This window comes from Corvus kubaryi, unplaced genomic scaffold, assembly GCF_017639235.1.
Source record: "Corvus kubaryi isolate FWS band 111438036 unplaced genomic scaffold, C.kubaryi_AGA036_p1.0 37284, whole genome shotgun sequence".
Lineage (NCBI taxonomy): Eukaryota > Metazoa > Chordata > Aves > Passeriformes > Corvidae > Corvus > Corvus kubaryi.
In genome coordinates this window covers 5095914-5112093 of record NW_024581088.1, presented here as the reverse complement: position 1 = coordinate 5112093, position 16180 = coordinate 5095914, and the positions used below count along the sequence as shown (strand labels likewise).

General features: G+C 50.8%; 1 protein-coding gene across 1 annotated transcript; it reads left to right on the top strand.

Moving 5' to 3' along the window:
* The first annotated feature begins 18 nt into the window (after nucleotides 1-18).
* Nucleotides 19-8844, top strand: MDH2 (malate dehydrogenase 2). The gene is made up of 9 exons (XM_042026022.1): nucleotides 19-201; nucleotides 2322-2490; nucleotides 3244-3327; nucleotides 4279-4388; nucleotides 4906-5031; nucleotides 5681-5758; nucleotides 6883-6982; nucleotides 7417-7568; nucleotides 8542-8844. The coding sequence occupies exons 1-9, from the start codon at nucleotides 142-144 to the stop codon at nucleotides 8671-8673; spliced, it is 1011 nt and encodes a 336-aa protein (XP_041881956.1). The 5' UTR covers nucleotides 19-141; the 3' UTR covers nucleotides 8674-8844.
* The last annotated feature ends 7336 nt before the right edge of the window (nucleotides 8845-16180 follow it).

Sequence of the window (16180 nt, the reverse complement as noted above, 5' to 3'; positions counted from 1 at the left end):
TTTCCCCCCCTTTCCCTTTCCGCCGCGGGAGGAAGTCTCGCGAGAGTTGAGGGCGGGGCCGCGCAGGCGCCTTGCAGGCCGTGGAGGTCGTTGGAGTCACCGGTGCCGCCGCAGCCGCCGCTCGTGCCCGCCGTGCCCGCCATGCTGTCCCGCCTCAGCACCGCCACCGCCCTGCGCCGCGGCATCGCCACCTCCGCACAGGTACCCGCCCACACCGCCCGCACACGGGCACCGCTCCCCGCCGGTCGGGGGGAAGCCCCGCGCTTCCTCCTCGGTTCTCGGGCTGCTGCGGAGCTCGGGGAGGGCCTGGGGAAGAGCCCCAGTGCTGCTCGGTGAGGGGGCTGTGGAGCACAGGCTCTGCCCGGTGAAGGGGTGCAGGGCGGGGATGCAAGCCTGGTCGTTCTCCGTTCTGGGCCTGCAAGGCCAAGGTTGGACGCAGTTCCTCCTCCGGGGCTACAGGGCTCGGGTGGAGCGCAGGCCCTCGATGAGGGACTGTGAGGCCGGGAGGGAGTCCCGGCCCTCCTCGGTGAGGGGCTGCGGAACCCCGGCTCTCCTCGGCGACGGACTGCAGGGCTCGAGTGGAGCCCAGACCCCTCCTCGGAGAGGGGCTGCGGGGCTCGGGTGGAGCCCGGTGAGGGCCGCACACCCTCGGTGAAGGAGCCCGGGGCCTCAGTGAGGGGACTGTGGAGCCGGGAACCTCCCCAGTGAGGGGCTGCAGAGCTCGGGTGCAGCCCAGGCCCCTCCTCGGAGAGGGGCTGGGGGTGTGTATCGGTGTCGGTGCTGGTGCCTCAGGCAGGGGAGGGGGCGCGGGGAGGTTGCGGAGCGGGGCTGGGCGGCTCGGTGCTGCTCTGCCCGGTGACACCGCCGTTCTGGGGCAGGGGCCGTGCGGGTCGTGGCCCAGCAACTCCCGCCCTGCTCCAGGCAGCTGTGAGTGTGATAATCCTGTATGAACTCCTCTCTCTGATGGTGTGCAGAGGGTGATGGGTTTGCTGCTTCCTCCCTCTAGTGCAAATATGCCCCTGCGTTGCGAAGGTGTTAAGAACTGAAACTGGCTGGGGTTTAGCAGTAATCCTTCTTGTGCTGAAATCCACTCTGCTGGCCCCAAACCTCTGCTGCTGTGGCTGCATGGATAAGACCGACCTCTAGCTAATGTTAATAGTCCCGGTGGGATGTAAAAGAGTGATTATTGCAGCTATAAAGATGTGCTGTACAGGAGAGCCTTGTCGAAGTCTTTTAATGGGAGCTGTATTTATTAGCAGTGAGGTTTTGACCCCACGGTGTCAGCTCAGTCACAGATGGGGCTCAGCAGTGACTCATGCCAGACTTTGCTTCCTCTTAAGGACTTCTATGCAAAATTATATTTCTTACAATAGCAAGAAAACTGGGCTGAGGTTAGTCTGGTCCAGTTGCTGGGTAGATCATTTCCCATCATAGCACAGTAATTAAGCTGTTCATGAGGGGACGTAGAGCTATTTATTATGGCTTTATCTGGTGATAAAGAATGGCTTTCTCAGCAGTAATTGCTTATTAGATCTCCACAGGAGTTTTCCACCACCTTGGCAGAGTGTTGCACTTTAAGGTTGTTCTGGCCCCTGGAAGTAGCTTTCCTCTTGTGTAGCAACACTGTGCAAACAGGCATTTGTGAGAGAAATTACACCCTGCCAGTACCTGAGTGAGGATAAAATTGGTTCACCAGGCAGCCAAGTAGAGCGGATTTTACTTGATTCTCAGCCACATTATCAAACCTGGAAATTGTAGTCATTTAAAGTTCTCAGTCCTCAATGTTGGGGCATCTGCAGGTGCTATTTTGAATTTACTTCAGGTGTAAACGTTTTCTTCACAATGTGCACAAAATATGCAGTGGTTATTACATTTACTGCAGTCCATTAAATGCATTGATTTGCCAAATGGAAGGCGTATTTTTTTGATACTGGCAACATAAACTAGAAAAACTGTGGACCACATTTGCCCTAAATCAGGCCTGGGCCCACAGGGTGGCAGGTATTGGTCTCAGGCAGGCATTTCCCTTGGGAGAAAGGAGATCCTTTGGGTTCCTTTGCATTAGCCTTGCTTCCCTTTTGAGCTTCAGATCACAAATAACCATTTCCTCCAAATCGTCCTACCAATAAACCTGAAGGATCTCTGGGAGGCTGCTGTGAGGGTCATTTCCTGTAGGCTTAGACTATCAAGTTTACATAGTGCTTGGTAAAAAATTGAGAAATAGAACTAAAAGTAAAGAAGGAGTGGTGAAATCCCCAAGGTCACTGTTGGGGTGACTGCCAGAACACCTCTACAACGTGTTTGTTGTCTCTTTTGCACAGAACAATGCCAAGGTGGCAGTGCTGGGGGCCTCAGGGGGCATTGGGCAGCCCCTGTCCCTGCTCCTGAAGAACAGCCCTCTGGTGAGCAAGCTCAGCCTCTACGACATCGCTCACACTCCCGGCGTGGCAGCTGACCTCAGCCACATTGAGACCAGAGCCAGTGTCAAAGGTACCATGGGAATGGCCTGTGTTCCACAGGGATCCTCCCAAAGGGGTGGCTGACCCTGAATGCCCCTTGCTTGTGAGGGGAAATCTTCACCCACTGATCCTGAAGCCCAGTATCAATTTAAGTAGCTTTTTCCTCAAGCAGTGAATGATTAATTAAGGTTTAGCTGATTAGATTGATGTGTATGGAGATGAAAATGGGCTGTGGTTGCACTGTTGAAGGGGAATTTGTGATATCTGGCAGGAAACACTCAGTGAAATTATCTCAAGAATGTTGAATTTAAAAGTTTGGCTACGAACAGATTTAACACTCCGTGGATGTCCACGTGAATTCCATGTGCTTCTTTTCTCTTAGATTCTGATGAAATCAAAACTTAACCTGCTCATCTTTCTTTTATCTGAAGATCACCAAAAGGTGACATTTTACATGAATGTGCCTGTCTGCAGTTCTTTGGGGGCACTGACTCTAGTGCCAAGGCTTTTGGAGAGTAAATACACATAGCAGGAGGAACTGGGAGTTTGGAAAACAGGTGAATGTGAGATTCTCACCACTCTCCTTCTGTAAGTTTTGAAACAAGGATAAAACATCAAATGGGATCCATCCATAATTGCATTTCTTTGCTTTTCAGCATTAAGTCTGAATTGAAGGTTAAATTAATAAAAGGACTTGGATGCCTCTGGGCATGATTTTGTACTTCAAAGTGTCAGCTATTTAATAACTGTCAAAAACATAATGCCTGACTGTCTTCCATTTCAGGCTTCATGGGACCTGAGCAGTTGCCAGAATGTCTGAAGGGCTGTGATGTTGTTGTTATTCCTGCGGGAGTTCCTAGAAAACCAGGTATGTTCCCTTTGTTGGAAAGCCCCAGGGCTGCTTTGAAGTGGATCTCTGCAGTTCTGCTACTCAGATGGAGCTGTGTCTCTTGGGGTCTAAGTGGTCTGTTAATGCCCCTGCCCCAGAGCTCCTTGTGGTGTCAGGCAGCTCATTCAGCCTCTCTTAGACTGTTCCCTTTGAAGTGGGCTGGACTGATTTCTGGAGTTCCTACTTGGGGCTGAGCTGCAAAGATTCTTCATGCAAGTGATCCTAAGTCTCCCTTAGTGTTTCTTGTCCCAGAGCAATGCTCAAGGCATAAAAACTGGTTCTTTTGTTTCATTTCTCAGCAGAAGAAAAAGAATCCCTTTTGTTTTGTGTCCATTGTACAGCAACTTCTTGGGGCATCGCTGAATAAATGCTGTTAAGCCTTCCTAGAATGTTTCTGACCTGCTCCATTTCCACTCTGCTTTCCCGTATCCTATCAGGAACATAACAGAATTCTAGACTTTAATGCCTAACTCTTCCTGAATCTTCATTTTTCATGGTTAAAGTAGTTGCTGCAATAGAAATGGGGGGGCACTTACACAACCAGCAATATTTTCCACGCAGCAGTCGGCATTTAAACTGTAGTTGTGGAAGTGACTTAGGGAGGAGAATTCATCTTGAGAGCAGTTGTGCTCCTCTGGGCACCACTGGTGTGGGTTGTGTGGTCACAGTGTACTTCAGGCAGCCTCAGTGAAGTCAGTTCTGACAATGGGCAGTTGGGCTGGTTGTTCCTGAAAAGGGCTGATCTCTTTATTAGTGAGAGGAGTTACATTTGGAGCCAGTTCATTACTGCAACTGGACAATTTGTTCTTGATCTGTGAAAACAGAAGCTGATGTGTGTCTGTCCAGAGTAGAATATTGGGTTTTGATTAGATTTCCTGCCCATGATGGTAGCTGTGGGTAACTTACAATCCTGCCCTGGCTGTGTTTTAGGTATGACCCGTGATGACCTGTTCAACACCAATGCCAGCATTGTTGCCTCTCTGACATCTGCCTGTGCAAAGCACTGTCCAGAAGCCATGATCTGTATTATTTCTAACCCAGTAAGTGTTCTCTGGAGACCTTGGAATATAGAGGAAATCTTCACCAAAATCCAGACTGAGAGTACAGGAGTAATCCAAATTCCTACTAATTTTCACCAGTATCTTTAAGGTCTGCAGTGTATTTGCAGAAAAGCACTAAAAGCCTGGTTCTACCAACCCATTTTTCTTGGCTATATTTAATTCAGAGGAAACTTGGATATAAAAGTGCTTAATATCTCCAAATCTGCATGACTGGTTATAATGCAAGCCGGTGTATTAGCTGGGATAAAAGCCTTAGCTCACTGAGGGAGGAGCCTTTGTAATGGGAATGAACAAATTTATTGTCTTAATGGTTATCTAAAATTAATGATTTTTATTCCAGCCCGGCTGTAAATTGCTCTTCAATTTAGGCATTAAAGTAATTGGCTACAGTTGATTCCAAATTGGAAGTATAGTTCGGGTTGTTAATTGGCCTGTTAAGTTCATGCTGAGTTTATTAAACTGCTTTTATTCAGTGCTTGCCTCTTCTTGCTTGTAGGTAAATTCAACCATCCCAATAACTTCAGAAGTCTTCAAGAAGCACGGTGTGTATAATCCCAACAAAATCTTTGGTGTTACGACACTGGACATCGTCAGAGCGAATACTTTTGTGGCTGAACTAAAGGCAGGTCATGGTTAACATGCAGGGGGAGGGATACTGCCTGCTTTGATCATCAAATTATAAAGAAATGCTTTCAGAATCACTGCAGAGAGCTAAAGGAGCTGGGATTTCTGTGCAGCTAGAGGCAAAGGCAATGATTCCTTATCTCCCTTATTTAGAGGAGCCTGAAGATAAGGTTTCTTGCAAAATGTGGTTCAAGAGACTTTGACCTTTCCTTTTCATAGCTGTGCCCTGCAAGTGAGCTACATGTTGGCCTTAATTCCCTTGGCATTCCCAACCGTGCCATGCAACCAGAGGAGAGGGTTGAGCTGTAGTGTGTGTTTGCAAGTTAAGCTCTGTGCTGTGTGTCACAGGATACTCTGCAAAGTATCAGGAGCTGTAACAGGTTACTGCTCTTAGTAGCCCTGGTGGTGTTTATGTTGTGCTGCTCTTTATCCAAACCTGCAGTAGTAATATCCTGTGCCTGCATGAAGTGATCAGAGTAACCTAGAGTTCCTCTCTGTAGATGAGGCTTTGTCCCTGGAGTGTAGCTGCCTCTGGAACTCCTGCCCTGTGTGTCCTGATATCCAGGGCAGAGAGTGAAGTGTGGTGTTTTCACTTGTTTTTCTTGCCTGTGTGCTTCAGAAGCTGGAAAGTTTCATGTTTCCTTTAGGGCTTGGATCCAGCTCGAGTAACTGTTCCGGTTATTGGTGGCCATGCTGGGAAGACCATCATCCCTCTGATCTCTCAGGTAAGTCAGGGTGACAGCTGTGTGTGGCAGCACACCTGTCAGCGTGTTAGGGTTGATGTAAAGTGCCTTTGTGATGGCAGGTAATGTGCTAGGATAGAGCACAGAGAGTCTTCGCTGCTCTCATGGCTGCTTTCCTTCTGGGATGGGATGCAGGATGAGGTGGAAGGCAACAATCTAAATCTGAGCCCCTCTGGGTAGTATAAACAGTTCCAGCTTTCCTCTAAAGGAGTTTGGGATAAGAACTGAGAGGGAGTGTGGGTGTTCAGGTGTCTTGGCACTGTTTGTGACAGGTATCTCATGACAGGAATACCTGGCTTCAGCAGAAAAATTGAATTGATTTTGCTGTGATGGACTGGAAACCACTTGAACCTCCAGCATTGAAAGGCACAGCTCAGGCTGTGCAGGGAGGCCTGTTCAGCTATGGCTGGTAGTCAGTCCCTTCCAGCATCTCAGCCAGGCTGAAATGCAGTTCTAAAGCAGGTGCAGTCTCATGGGGAGATGCTGGGATATGGCCAAGGAGCAATCTGTAACAAAGGGGGAAAAGCTGTGCTCTAAGTGGGGAGTAAAGTATCCTTCACAGAAGGATTTTCTTAGGGAATAAGAGCAAGGGCTTTGGAGCAGCTGAATGCTGAGAGGTGCTTTGGTTAAACAGTCTATTGGGACAGACACAGCTGTGCTTAAGCTACTGGCACAGCTGTATGTGAAAGTTCAGTGAATTCCTAAATACTGCTGGGAAACTGGATCGACTTCCAGAATGCCACAGTGACCCGAATATTTACAAGATGGCTTTTTGAAATTCCTAATGCTTGGAGGGTGTCTGTAGTGCACAGGACTACACAGTAGTGAGGAACCATGGCAAGCCCTGGTTTGGCTGTGAAGCTGTGGTTTGTCCCTGAGGAAGCTGGGCATGGCTGGGTTCCTATTCCAGGCCATGCAGTAATCCCAGCCCTGATGACTTTTGCAGCTGGTCAGTGTCACACAGGCTGTGAGCTGGGGAAGCCCATTTGCCTGGTTGAGAACTGTTGGTAACAACTACAGTGATACAAAAAGTATTGTGTGCTTTATGCTAAATCTGGAGGGGTTCTGGTATTGGTAGTAACTTTTTTTCCCCCCCCCCCATCCAGTGCACACCAAAAGTGGAGTTTCCTCAGGATCAGCTGGAGAAGCTTACAGCAAGAATTCAAGAAGCTGGCACTGAAGTTGTCCAGGCTAAAGCAGGAGCAGGTGGGTTCTTGAGTAAAGCTTCCAAGTAATTCTTGTTGACTGTCTGTAGGGGTGCAGTGCTCTGCAGTGTAATCTTATTTACAGGTTATGAGCTGCTGGTTGCCAGTCCAACTGCTCCGCTCTGTCAGCTGCTGCCTGGGCTGTGCTACTAGAAACAGCTCAGTATGTGGGACTAAATATTAACTGGTCCCACACCACCTATGACTTTAAAAAGAATCTTCTTTGTCAAATTAAGCTGTTTCTTTTATAAATCTGGTCAGTTAGATAAATGTAGCTGGCCAAAAGCTGCTGCTTTATCCAACTAGCCATGAGCTTGAGGTCAAAGACACTTCATTATTACAGCTCTGTAAACACACCAGTATGGAAACCTTTGATGCTAAAGGAAGTATCAAATTTCAACGTGAGCTGTTCTGAAAGTGGTTTAACTCTTCCAGGATCTGCCACCTTGTCTATGGCCTATGCTGGTGCTCGGTTTGTGTTCTCCCTGCTGGATGCCATGAATGGAAAGCAGGGGGTTGTTGAATGTGCCTTTGTTCGATCGGATGTGACAGAGAGCCCGTACTTCTCTACACCTCTGCAACTGGGGGTATGTCCTTTACATCGTGAGCCTCATAAACAGCAGCTACTGGTTGTGTCATGTGGGTTTTACTCAGTGGTTTCAGTTTAGCTGAATGCCTGGTCTTGCTGGAGTTAACACCTGGGTGTGCCTTTAAGAGTCTGGAATATTTGGGTATGGTATTTGGGCACATAGCTCAGCTTGACAAGGTTGCTGCTGCTTTTATCAGCTCTTAGGCTGCACATCAGTGAATAACCAGCGATTCAGACTTGGCTTCAGAGGTCACGCTTGCCTCAAGTCAGGCCTGTTTACTCTGGGCTTTCATATGATTAACCAGAGTCAGCAATCCTGTCTCCTCAGCTTGATCTGCTACAAGCAAATCTTTCAGAAACTGAGGCACATGGGGAGCTACAGCATGGATTAGCATTAATAGCTTGCTTTCAGGACCTCTGCTGAACTCTGAAAGAAGTGTTCCTTTTGTCACTTATACCCTGGTGGAGTGGTGGAAAGCAGTGATGCTGCAGCCCTGTCGTGGCTGCTGGGATGCAAAGGGTGGTGTGTGCTGTCTTAGGGGCAGGCTGTGAGGGGGTGCAAGCAGAGGGATATTAAGAGGGAATGTAGACATCTTGAAAACCTGGGAGTGCCACTCTGAGGCAGTTTGAGATGGCAAGCAAAGGACACACACCAGAGGAGATCTTCCTGCCAGATGGTGGGTCTGGAGTTAGGAAGGATCAGTTGGTGAACGTCTCCTCTTGAATGAGCTGCTGGGTTGGCTTCTGGTTTCACACTTGTGCACAGTGAATGAGAAGTTTGTGAGGGCTGTAGAAGTTGCCACAGATAGTAAGAGGCTTCTGAGGCTTTCCAGGAAGCACAGGGTTGGCAGACTAGAGATGACACAGGTCCCAGGCTGGGTCTGTGTCTCAGCTGGATAATACTTAGAGCTGTTAAGCTACTCTTTAGGTCATTCAATGAATGGTTAATCCTTAAATCCTCTTTCCCTCAGAAAAAAGGAATTGAGAAGAACCTAGGCCTTGGCAAGCTCTCCCCCTTTGAAGAGAAGATGGTTGCTGCGGCCATGTCTGAGCTGAAGGCTTCTATTAAGAAAGGAGAGGAATTTGCAAAGAACTTCAAGTGAAGACTTGACGATGGGGAGGAATTAACTTCCTTAATTTATTAAGGCATCATGTCACTTTACAACTTCGGATTCAAAGCTCATGCTTTGATTGAAGTCTGTCTGTATTAGCTTGATGCTTGTTGCCAGTGCAGAGTCTAATCATCAATAAAACAGCCTCAATTTTTCAGTGTACCCTCTGGAGTTGTCCTGATGTGCTTGTCCTTTGGAAAGTGGAGGCTGTAGGTCTCTGAGAGGTGATTGGTTTCAGCAGGGATGAAATATCCTTGGAAAGTGGGTGAACTGATTACTCCCAGCTCTGCTGCTGCCTGGGTTTGTGCTCCTTGTTCAGCACAGCCTCTGGGAACCAGGTGTGATCAGATGAAGATGGGTGTAGGGGCTGCACAAGGGATAACTGAGTGAAATGATCCCAGAGGTGTTTTTTCTGGAGGTGGCATTACCTCTGTTACCTTGTGTTACCTTAATCTCTTAAGTAATTTGATTTTAAAGGAGTTAGTGAAAGAGCACAGTGTTTGAAACGTCAGTCCTGCACTAAGACAATAATTAAACTGCTGAGAGCGACTTCTTTCTAGTTAGGAACAAAAGCCTTGATTTAGCATCTCCATAAATTTCTCTTACATTCATCCTCTTGTGAATATAAAAATAAATGTCTGCGAGAAGATGGTGATGACGAGTTCTGTTGCTGACTTCTTTGAAGGTAAGCTTTTAATGAAGGAAGCTATTAATTCACTCTTCCTCCGTGCTCTGCGCTGCTTACGCTGCTGCTTTGAATTGCTCTCATCCGTGTAGGTTGAATTCTAAGTTAACCAGACTTTATTTTGATGAGTGAAGGGAAAGCCAAAGCCCAGCACCTCTGGAGGAACTGAGGTGAATGTTGGTTTGAGCCAGAGAACATGAGGTAGTGGCTTATAAGAAAGAATACCTGAAGGTAGTAGGTGCTTTTTGGTCGCTGCCTTTTCTTTTCCTCCCGCTTGTATTTTTTTTCTGAGCTCTCTGAACTGGGTTTGATTTTTTAAATTTTAATTCGTTATCCTTCTGAACCAGATCACACAGTTGTGACTGTTGTAGATGCATGGAGAATAAAGTGCCTGGTTCTTTTCCTGCCCTGTGGAAGATGTGGGCAAGGGGGACAGTGAGCAGCTCTTGTCACTCCTCTGCAGAAATTCAGCGTGTTAAAAGCTTGGTTTCTTTACAGGAATAGTAATGAAATAGAAGCGTTGGCAGTCATTACTCAGCAGGCTTGGAACAAAGTAATTATTAGGTGGTATTAATAGAATTAAAGAATTAAAGATCGTGTTGGAGGGGGGCAGGGGAGGATGTCGGAACTGGAGGACCCAGTGGAGGAGTGACAGGCCAGACCTGGTAAATATGGCAGAGACTGTTCCAAACAATAAATGGAAAGCATGTGGCAGGGCTGCTCTAACTGGGTATAGGGGTCTTGCAGGCCTGTCAGCAATTTCAAACCTGAAATGGACAGCACAGGGTATTAAAAATGGTGTGGATGCGCCTGCCAGAGGTGTGTGTCCCAGTCCAGGGGCACTGCTCCACAGGGCTGCAGGGAAAGCCTTGCCTTGTAACCAGCGGGACAGGAACACACACTTGAGTTCAAGTCCTGCTATTTTTAATACAGCAGATAGAGCAAATTTCTGAGCGTTGGAGACTTTTCAGAACTCGAGGTTCATCGTGTGGCTTAGGTTATTCAATCTTTTCTTGTGTCAGCAGTCCAAACCCAGCAAAGACTGAGGGAATTGCATGGACAAGCAGAAAGCTTTGCTTGTACCAGTAGGGACTCAGAGGCAGCATGGGCAAATGGAGCTGAGGTGGAAGAGGATTGTGTCTCAGCACCTGCTGACTTGCAGGTTCTCCAGGGTCTCCTTCAGATCTCCTGAATGTTAACAAAGTCCCTGCACTGTTTGGATTTTGGGGTTGTTTCTTCTTCCCTGCAATCCTGTGCTGCAATTTTGGAGTTGCAGTTATTCCCTGTGCCTGGAAATCTGCTCCCTTTTGGGGAAGGAGACGAGACACCCTTCTTGTGGCTTTCTGCAATGAAGTCAGAGGCCAGAAGGACACTGGCTAAAGGTGAGAAATGGACTTGTGGCGGCATTCCCTGCTCGGTCACTGCTGTCGCTGTGGCTGAACAGTGCTGTGGTGGGTAACAATCCCTCTGAAGATTGGAGATGGTTTGTAAAGGTGTGGGACATCCCACCCCTTCTCTCTGAGCAGATTCCCTGGAGGAGTAAGGGATCCCTCGGGAGGAGTAGGAATAAGCTGGCTGTACCCAGATAAGCCAGCACTCTGTCCTGGAAATTATTTCCTGGTGCTGTGGCTCCAAGACACTTGACCTTCATCCTCTCCCCTGTAAGTTCTGCAGCAGGGCTGCCCTGCTGAATCACAGCACTCACTCCAGTGCTGGCAGCCTTTGTGTTTACCTCCTGTGGAGGGGAGTGACCAGGTCTGGAGAAGGTGAAAAACCTGCCCTGTGCAGATCTCTTGGGTTTCATCCTTTTTACTGAGCAGACTTTTGTCTTGATGGTCTTTAAGCACCTCTTCCCTTGCAGCATCATTTCTGCACACAGAGCTGCTGCCTCCTTGGGCAGCCCAGCTCTGTGCTGGAGCACAGATGTCAAGATACAGAGGAGATGTGTATGGAGAGTAATAAATAAAGATTCTCCAGATGGCCGTATGTCAGGTCACTCGAGCCCACCTGCTGCTCTGGTGCAGTAGCATGTTAAATGCAGGGAAGGATAGAACAAGGAGAAAAGCAAATGCTGAATTGGTGTAACTGGGGCCTCATCCTGATCACCCCTGTCCTGGGGGACTTCATATGTGATGACCACAGGAGCAGGCTGGCAAACTTGTGTCCTTTATTCTTGGGAACTCTGTTTTCCCTTCCTGGCTCTGTGCAAGGACTGGTGCTTTGGTGTGGGGGTACAGACCTCCCACCCTGAGCCCCACCTCACCCTGGGAGGCTCTGGGTGCTGAGAGATGGCAGCAGCCACTTGCCTTGGGGTAAGGCTGGTACAGCTGCAGCAGGCATGGCTGAGCCTGAGGACAACTCATGGCATTTTGGTGATATTTAGGAGAAGCAGAAGAAACAACAGTTTAGTGCAGCCTCTGCCTTGCCAAAGGTGGCTGCCTTCCCAGCTCCAGCAAAAGAGCAAAACTGGAGGGGCTGGAGGCACTACAGGAAGATGCTGGATGACTATTGCCCTCTCTCAGGACCCCACCTCCAAAATTCATAATCTCCAGTGATTTCTCCCCCCCAAAAAGGTGCCAGGATAGAGAGCTGTTGCTGCCCTTTCCCTTCCCTGGGCAGCCCAGCATCTGCACCACCAACACTGGGGTATCCTGTGCTCAGCCTTGCATTACTGGGGCTGGCAGTTCAGAGCAGGCACCACATCCTCTGCCCAGGAACAGGGAAAGGAGAGGTGGAAACACACCTCGAGGTTGGTTGGGCATGGCTGGGGGCACAGGCAGATCTCCCTCACAGCCAGTTCAGCTTCCCCCTTCCTTCCCAAGGCAAGGGGCTTTAACATTAGCAGGAGCATCACAAACCATCTGAACTGAGGATTTGGCTTTGCAGAGGCCTCTCCTCCTCCCCTGGCAGTGTGAAATCACCACCTTTGCATTCCCTGCTCTTGATTTACTGAAATGCCTGAGAGCTCCCACTTGCCTCCTGGGTGCCTCAAAGCAGAGCTGGAGAGCGGCGCCGAGGCGGGAGGGTTTGTTTGCATTTACAGGGAAACCTGTTAATAAAGGAGACCAAAGGGACTGCTCTTTTCCTGGCTGCGGGAACAGATGGCTGGATAACGCAGTGCAATTAATATGCAGGGAGTCCTGCCGGGGCAGGGATTTGATTGCCTGTTAGGAGAGGTTAGCATGCTCAAGCTGAGCTCTGCCACCACACTGCCCATCCCTGGCACCTGCTTCCTGCGGGGACTCCGTGGGGACACTGGGACAGATTGGATGGGGTCACAGATGAGACTGTGGGCACTGGACATAGGGCAGGATGCAGCTGGGGGCTCTGGGACAGTGGCAGGTCTCTGCTTCTCCCATGCTGGGTGATGCTCTGGGAGGGTTTGTAAAAGCAAAGGATGGCTCTGGCGATGAATGACTGCTCAGAGGTACTTCCAGGCTGGAAGGGCAACACTGGATCGTTCTTTCCTCCTGGACTTGTTACCTCCAGGTTAAGGACATGCCAAGGAAAGCAGCAGGCAGGAGCTCCTGGATGAGCCGAGGGAGGTGGGCACAGGATGTGGGCATCTCCTTGCTGCAGCACAGCATGGGTACAGAACATTTCCCAGGGCTTCAAAGAGTGACCCGATAAATCCACAAGAAACAAAACTCGTGCCAAGCGCTAGGAGGGTTAGGGAGCCCCGGGGAAGCAGGAAACCCAGCAAACCCACCCTAGCACTGAGCTGGGCCACGTGGCCACATGGTCAAGCCCAAATCGATGGGAGCCTCCAGCCACCAGGCCATGATCGAATGGCCCAAGGTCACCCTGGGCACGCGTGGGGCTGTTCCGATGCCCCATCCCCATCGTACCCTGGGCTCTCACGGGATCGTGGTGCCCCTCAGCCCCTTCCCCTTCATGCCTTTGCTTTGCCCCCCCATTTTCTGGCATTTTCTTCCCTCCCCCCGCCTCGTCGGGGCTGCTGAGCACCATGAAAGCCAGCGCCAGGCTTTGATCAGGGGCTGCTGCCTGTGCCGTGCCAGCAGCACGTTCCCGCACGGCACCGCCACTCCCGGCCGCCCTTTCTTCTGCGTCAGGAGGAGGCTGCTGGAGATGTCGAACCTCAGCACAAATCCTTGCAATTAGGCCTGTTCTGCTGCCTGCCTCGTTTGATCTCCTTTAATTATTTATCGCCTTTTCTTTCTCCTTCCCAAATCCTCGGTTTCTTTCAAGTGATGATTTTCCTCCTCTCCCCCCAGCCGTGGCTGGCTCTGCCTGTTTGCCTGCAATTACCGACCCTTCTGCTCTTTCCATCTCTCCCCTTTTGTTCTCCACCAGATCACCCCTTCTCGCTGCTTTCATGGCTTCACCCTGCCTGGCAGCTTTTTCTCACTGCTTTTCTTGATTTTTCCCATCTGGATGGCTATTGCCTTTCTCCATCCCGTTCCAGGTGTGATTCTGGCTGTGTTTGCTGCCTGTGCCAGCTCTCTGGCTGGGATCCTGCACCCTGGGCTGGGCTATGCTCCATGTCCCACTGCTGTTTTCCCGGGCTACTGGTCAAACCCTGGTGTGGTCCTGCTACAAAGCCCTGGCTCCTGGCCAAGACCAGGAAATGGGGCTCTTGTCCATCCCCTCCCTATGCCAGGGTCTCCCCGTGCTGTTTTTTCATCCCTCATCTCCTTTGTTTCCCAGGACCTGATGCATTATTCAGGGCTGCGGACGCTGCGGGGTGTTGGGAAGATAATGGTGCTGCAAAGGGCATGGGCTCACCCTGGCAATGCTGGATTTTCCTGTCATGGGCTGTTTTCCCTCTCCAGCATTAAACCAGGAATAATCCTGGCCATGCAGGAGGTTCCTCCTAGGAGGTGACGTCTGCTGTCAGCCCGGGGGGAACACGGGACAAAGGTAGGGGCAGGGGAAGGCAGCAATGGCCCTGGCAGTGCTCCAGGGGCTGCACCTCCCTAATCCAGCCCCACTGCTTGGCTGGAGTTTAACAGAGACACAGGTCCAACACACAGCCACTTGTTTGTGTAGTCCCTACAGAAATAATGGATGCAGGATGTAGGTTTTGCTCAGCAGATGCAGCAAACAACCCCAAACTGTTGTTTAATCCTTGTGGAAAGAGCATGCTCATGCCTTCCAACCCTGTTTGCATCTGGGCACCGTGTCCCCCCCAGCTGGATCTGTCCCCATGGCCTGCTGCCACCTCAACCCTGTGCACAGGGACAGAGAGGAAGGGATGGAGTGATTTTGGGCTGGTGTTGCTGGCAGCATTTTGGTTCCTGGGTCTGTCGTCCCTCAGGAAACAGAGCATCACCCAGCTGCCACCAATTGTGGAGACATCCCCACCAGGACAGGCCTCTCCAGGCTTGGCTGCCCCCCCAGAAAACTCCCCTCAGCCCCCAGCTCTGGCTGCCCATCCCTGTCTCTGCAGCAACTCCCTCCCCAAATCCTGCTCCAAGGCCAAATCCCCCATGGAGTGACAGCCAGGTGGGTTTTTTTGGGGCTCTGCTTGGGAACCTGCAGCCACATTCAGGAGGGTGCTGTGGTCACATGGGACGCAGAGCCCAGGCAGTGCAGGGGAAACTGAGGCAGGGGTGGGACTGGGTGTCCCCAGTCAGGTGCCTTTGGTGTCCCTGGCAGAGCAGCCGGGGTGAATTCAGAGTGATTTGGACAGCTAAGCCCCGGCCATGACCACACCAGGCAGTTTTGAGGTGGCTTAGGGGTGGTTTGGGAGCTTTCCCCCTGCTCCGGTTTCACCATTTCTTGGCCGCCAAGGAGGGCCAGTGCTTGGCATCACTGAAGGAAATGAAAATTAATTATGGGCTCGTTAGCACCGACTCATTACCTGAGCTGCAGCACTGGCCATCCCAAGGCCCCTGCACCTGCTGGGATTGGGGTGCTCCGGGTGCTCCCAGGCAGGGCTGGGAGGCACTGGGCTGGCCCTGGGGAGCACTGGGGGTAATCATGGTGAGGAGGTAAGGGGTGGGATGAAATTCAGCGTGGAATATGGGATGGGGTGTGATTCAGAGTAGGGTATGAGATGGGATGCTGGTAGAATACGGGATGGGATGGGATACAGGATGTGGTATGGGATAGGATGCAGTGTGGGATATGGGATGGGATGCAGTGTGGGATATGGGATGGGTTGGGATTCAGGGTAAGTTATGGGATGAGATGGAATACAGAAAGGGATGGGATACAGAGTGGGGTACAGGGTGGGGGCGTTTCTGGCAATTGCATCCCCCAGGCATGAACACCCCATGGCAGCCTTGAAGGGGAGGTGGAGGGGCACCGGAGAGAGCCATGAGGTGTTGGGGGATTGGGGCAGAGGGTTGTACGATAGCGGGGGTGTGGAGGGGCTGTGGGGTGAGGCATGAGGGGCTCCATGGAATGATGAAGGGTGGGTTGTGGAAGGATGGAGGGGGCCTGTGGGAAGGATGGGGGCCTCTGTGGAAGGAATTACGGCAGAGCTTTGTAAAGGATGGAGGGGACCTGTGGAAGGATGAGGGGCTATGGAAGGGCGGAGTGCACTGTGGAAGGATGGGGGGCTGGGGAAGGATGGGGGACTCTGTAAGGACGGGAGGCTGTGTTAGGATGGGGGCTCTGTGCAGTGAGGGAGGGGCTGTGTGAGGACGGGGTGCTCTGAGCAGTGAGAGGAGGGCTGTGTAAAGATGGGGCTCTGCAGAAGGACGGGGTGCTCTGAGCAGTGCAGGGGGCTCTGTATAAGGATGGGGGGGCTCTGTGCAGTGAGGGGGGGCTGTGTAAGGACAGGGTGCTCTGAGCAGTGAGAGGAGGGCTGTGTAAAGATGGGGCTCTGCAGAAGGACGGGGTGCT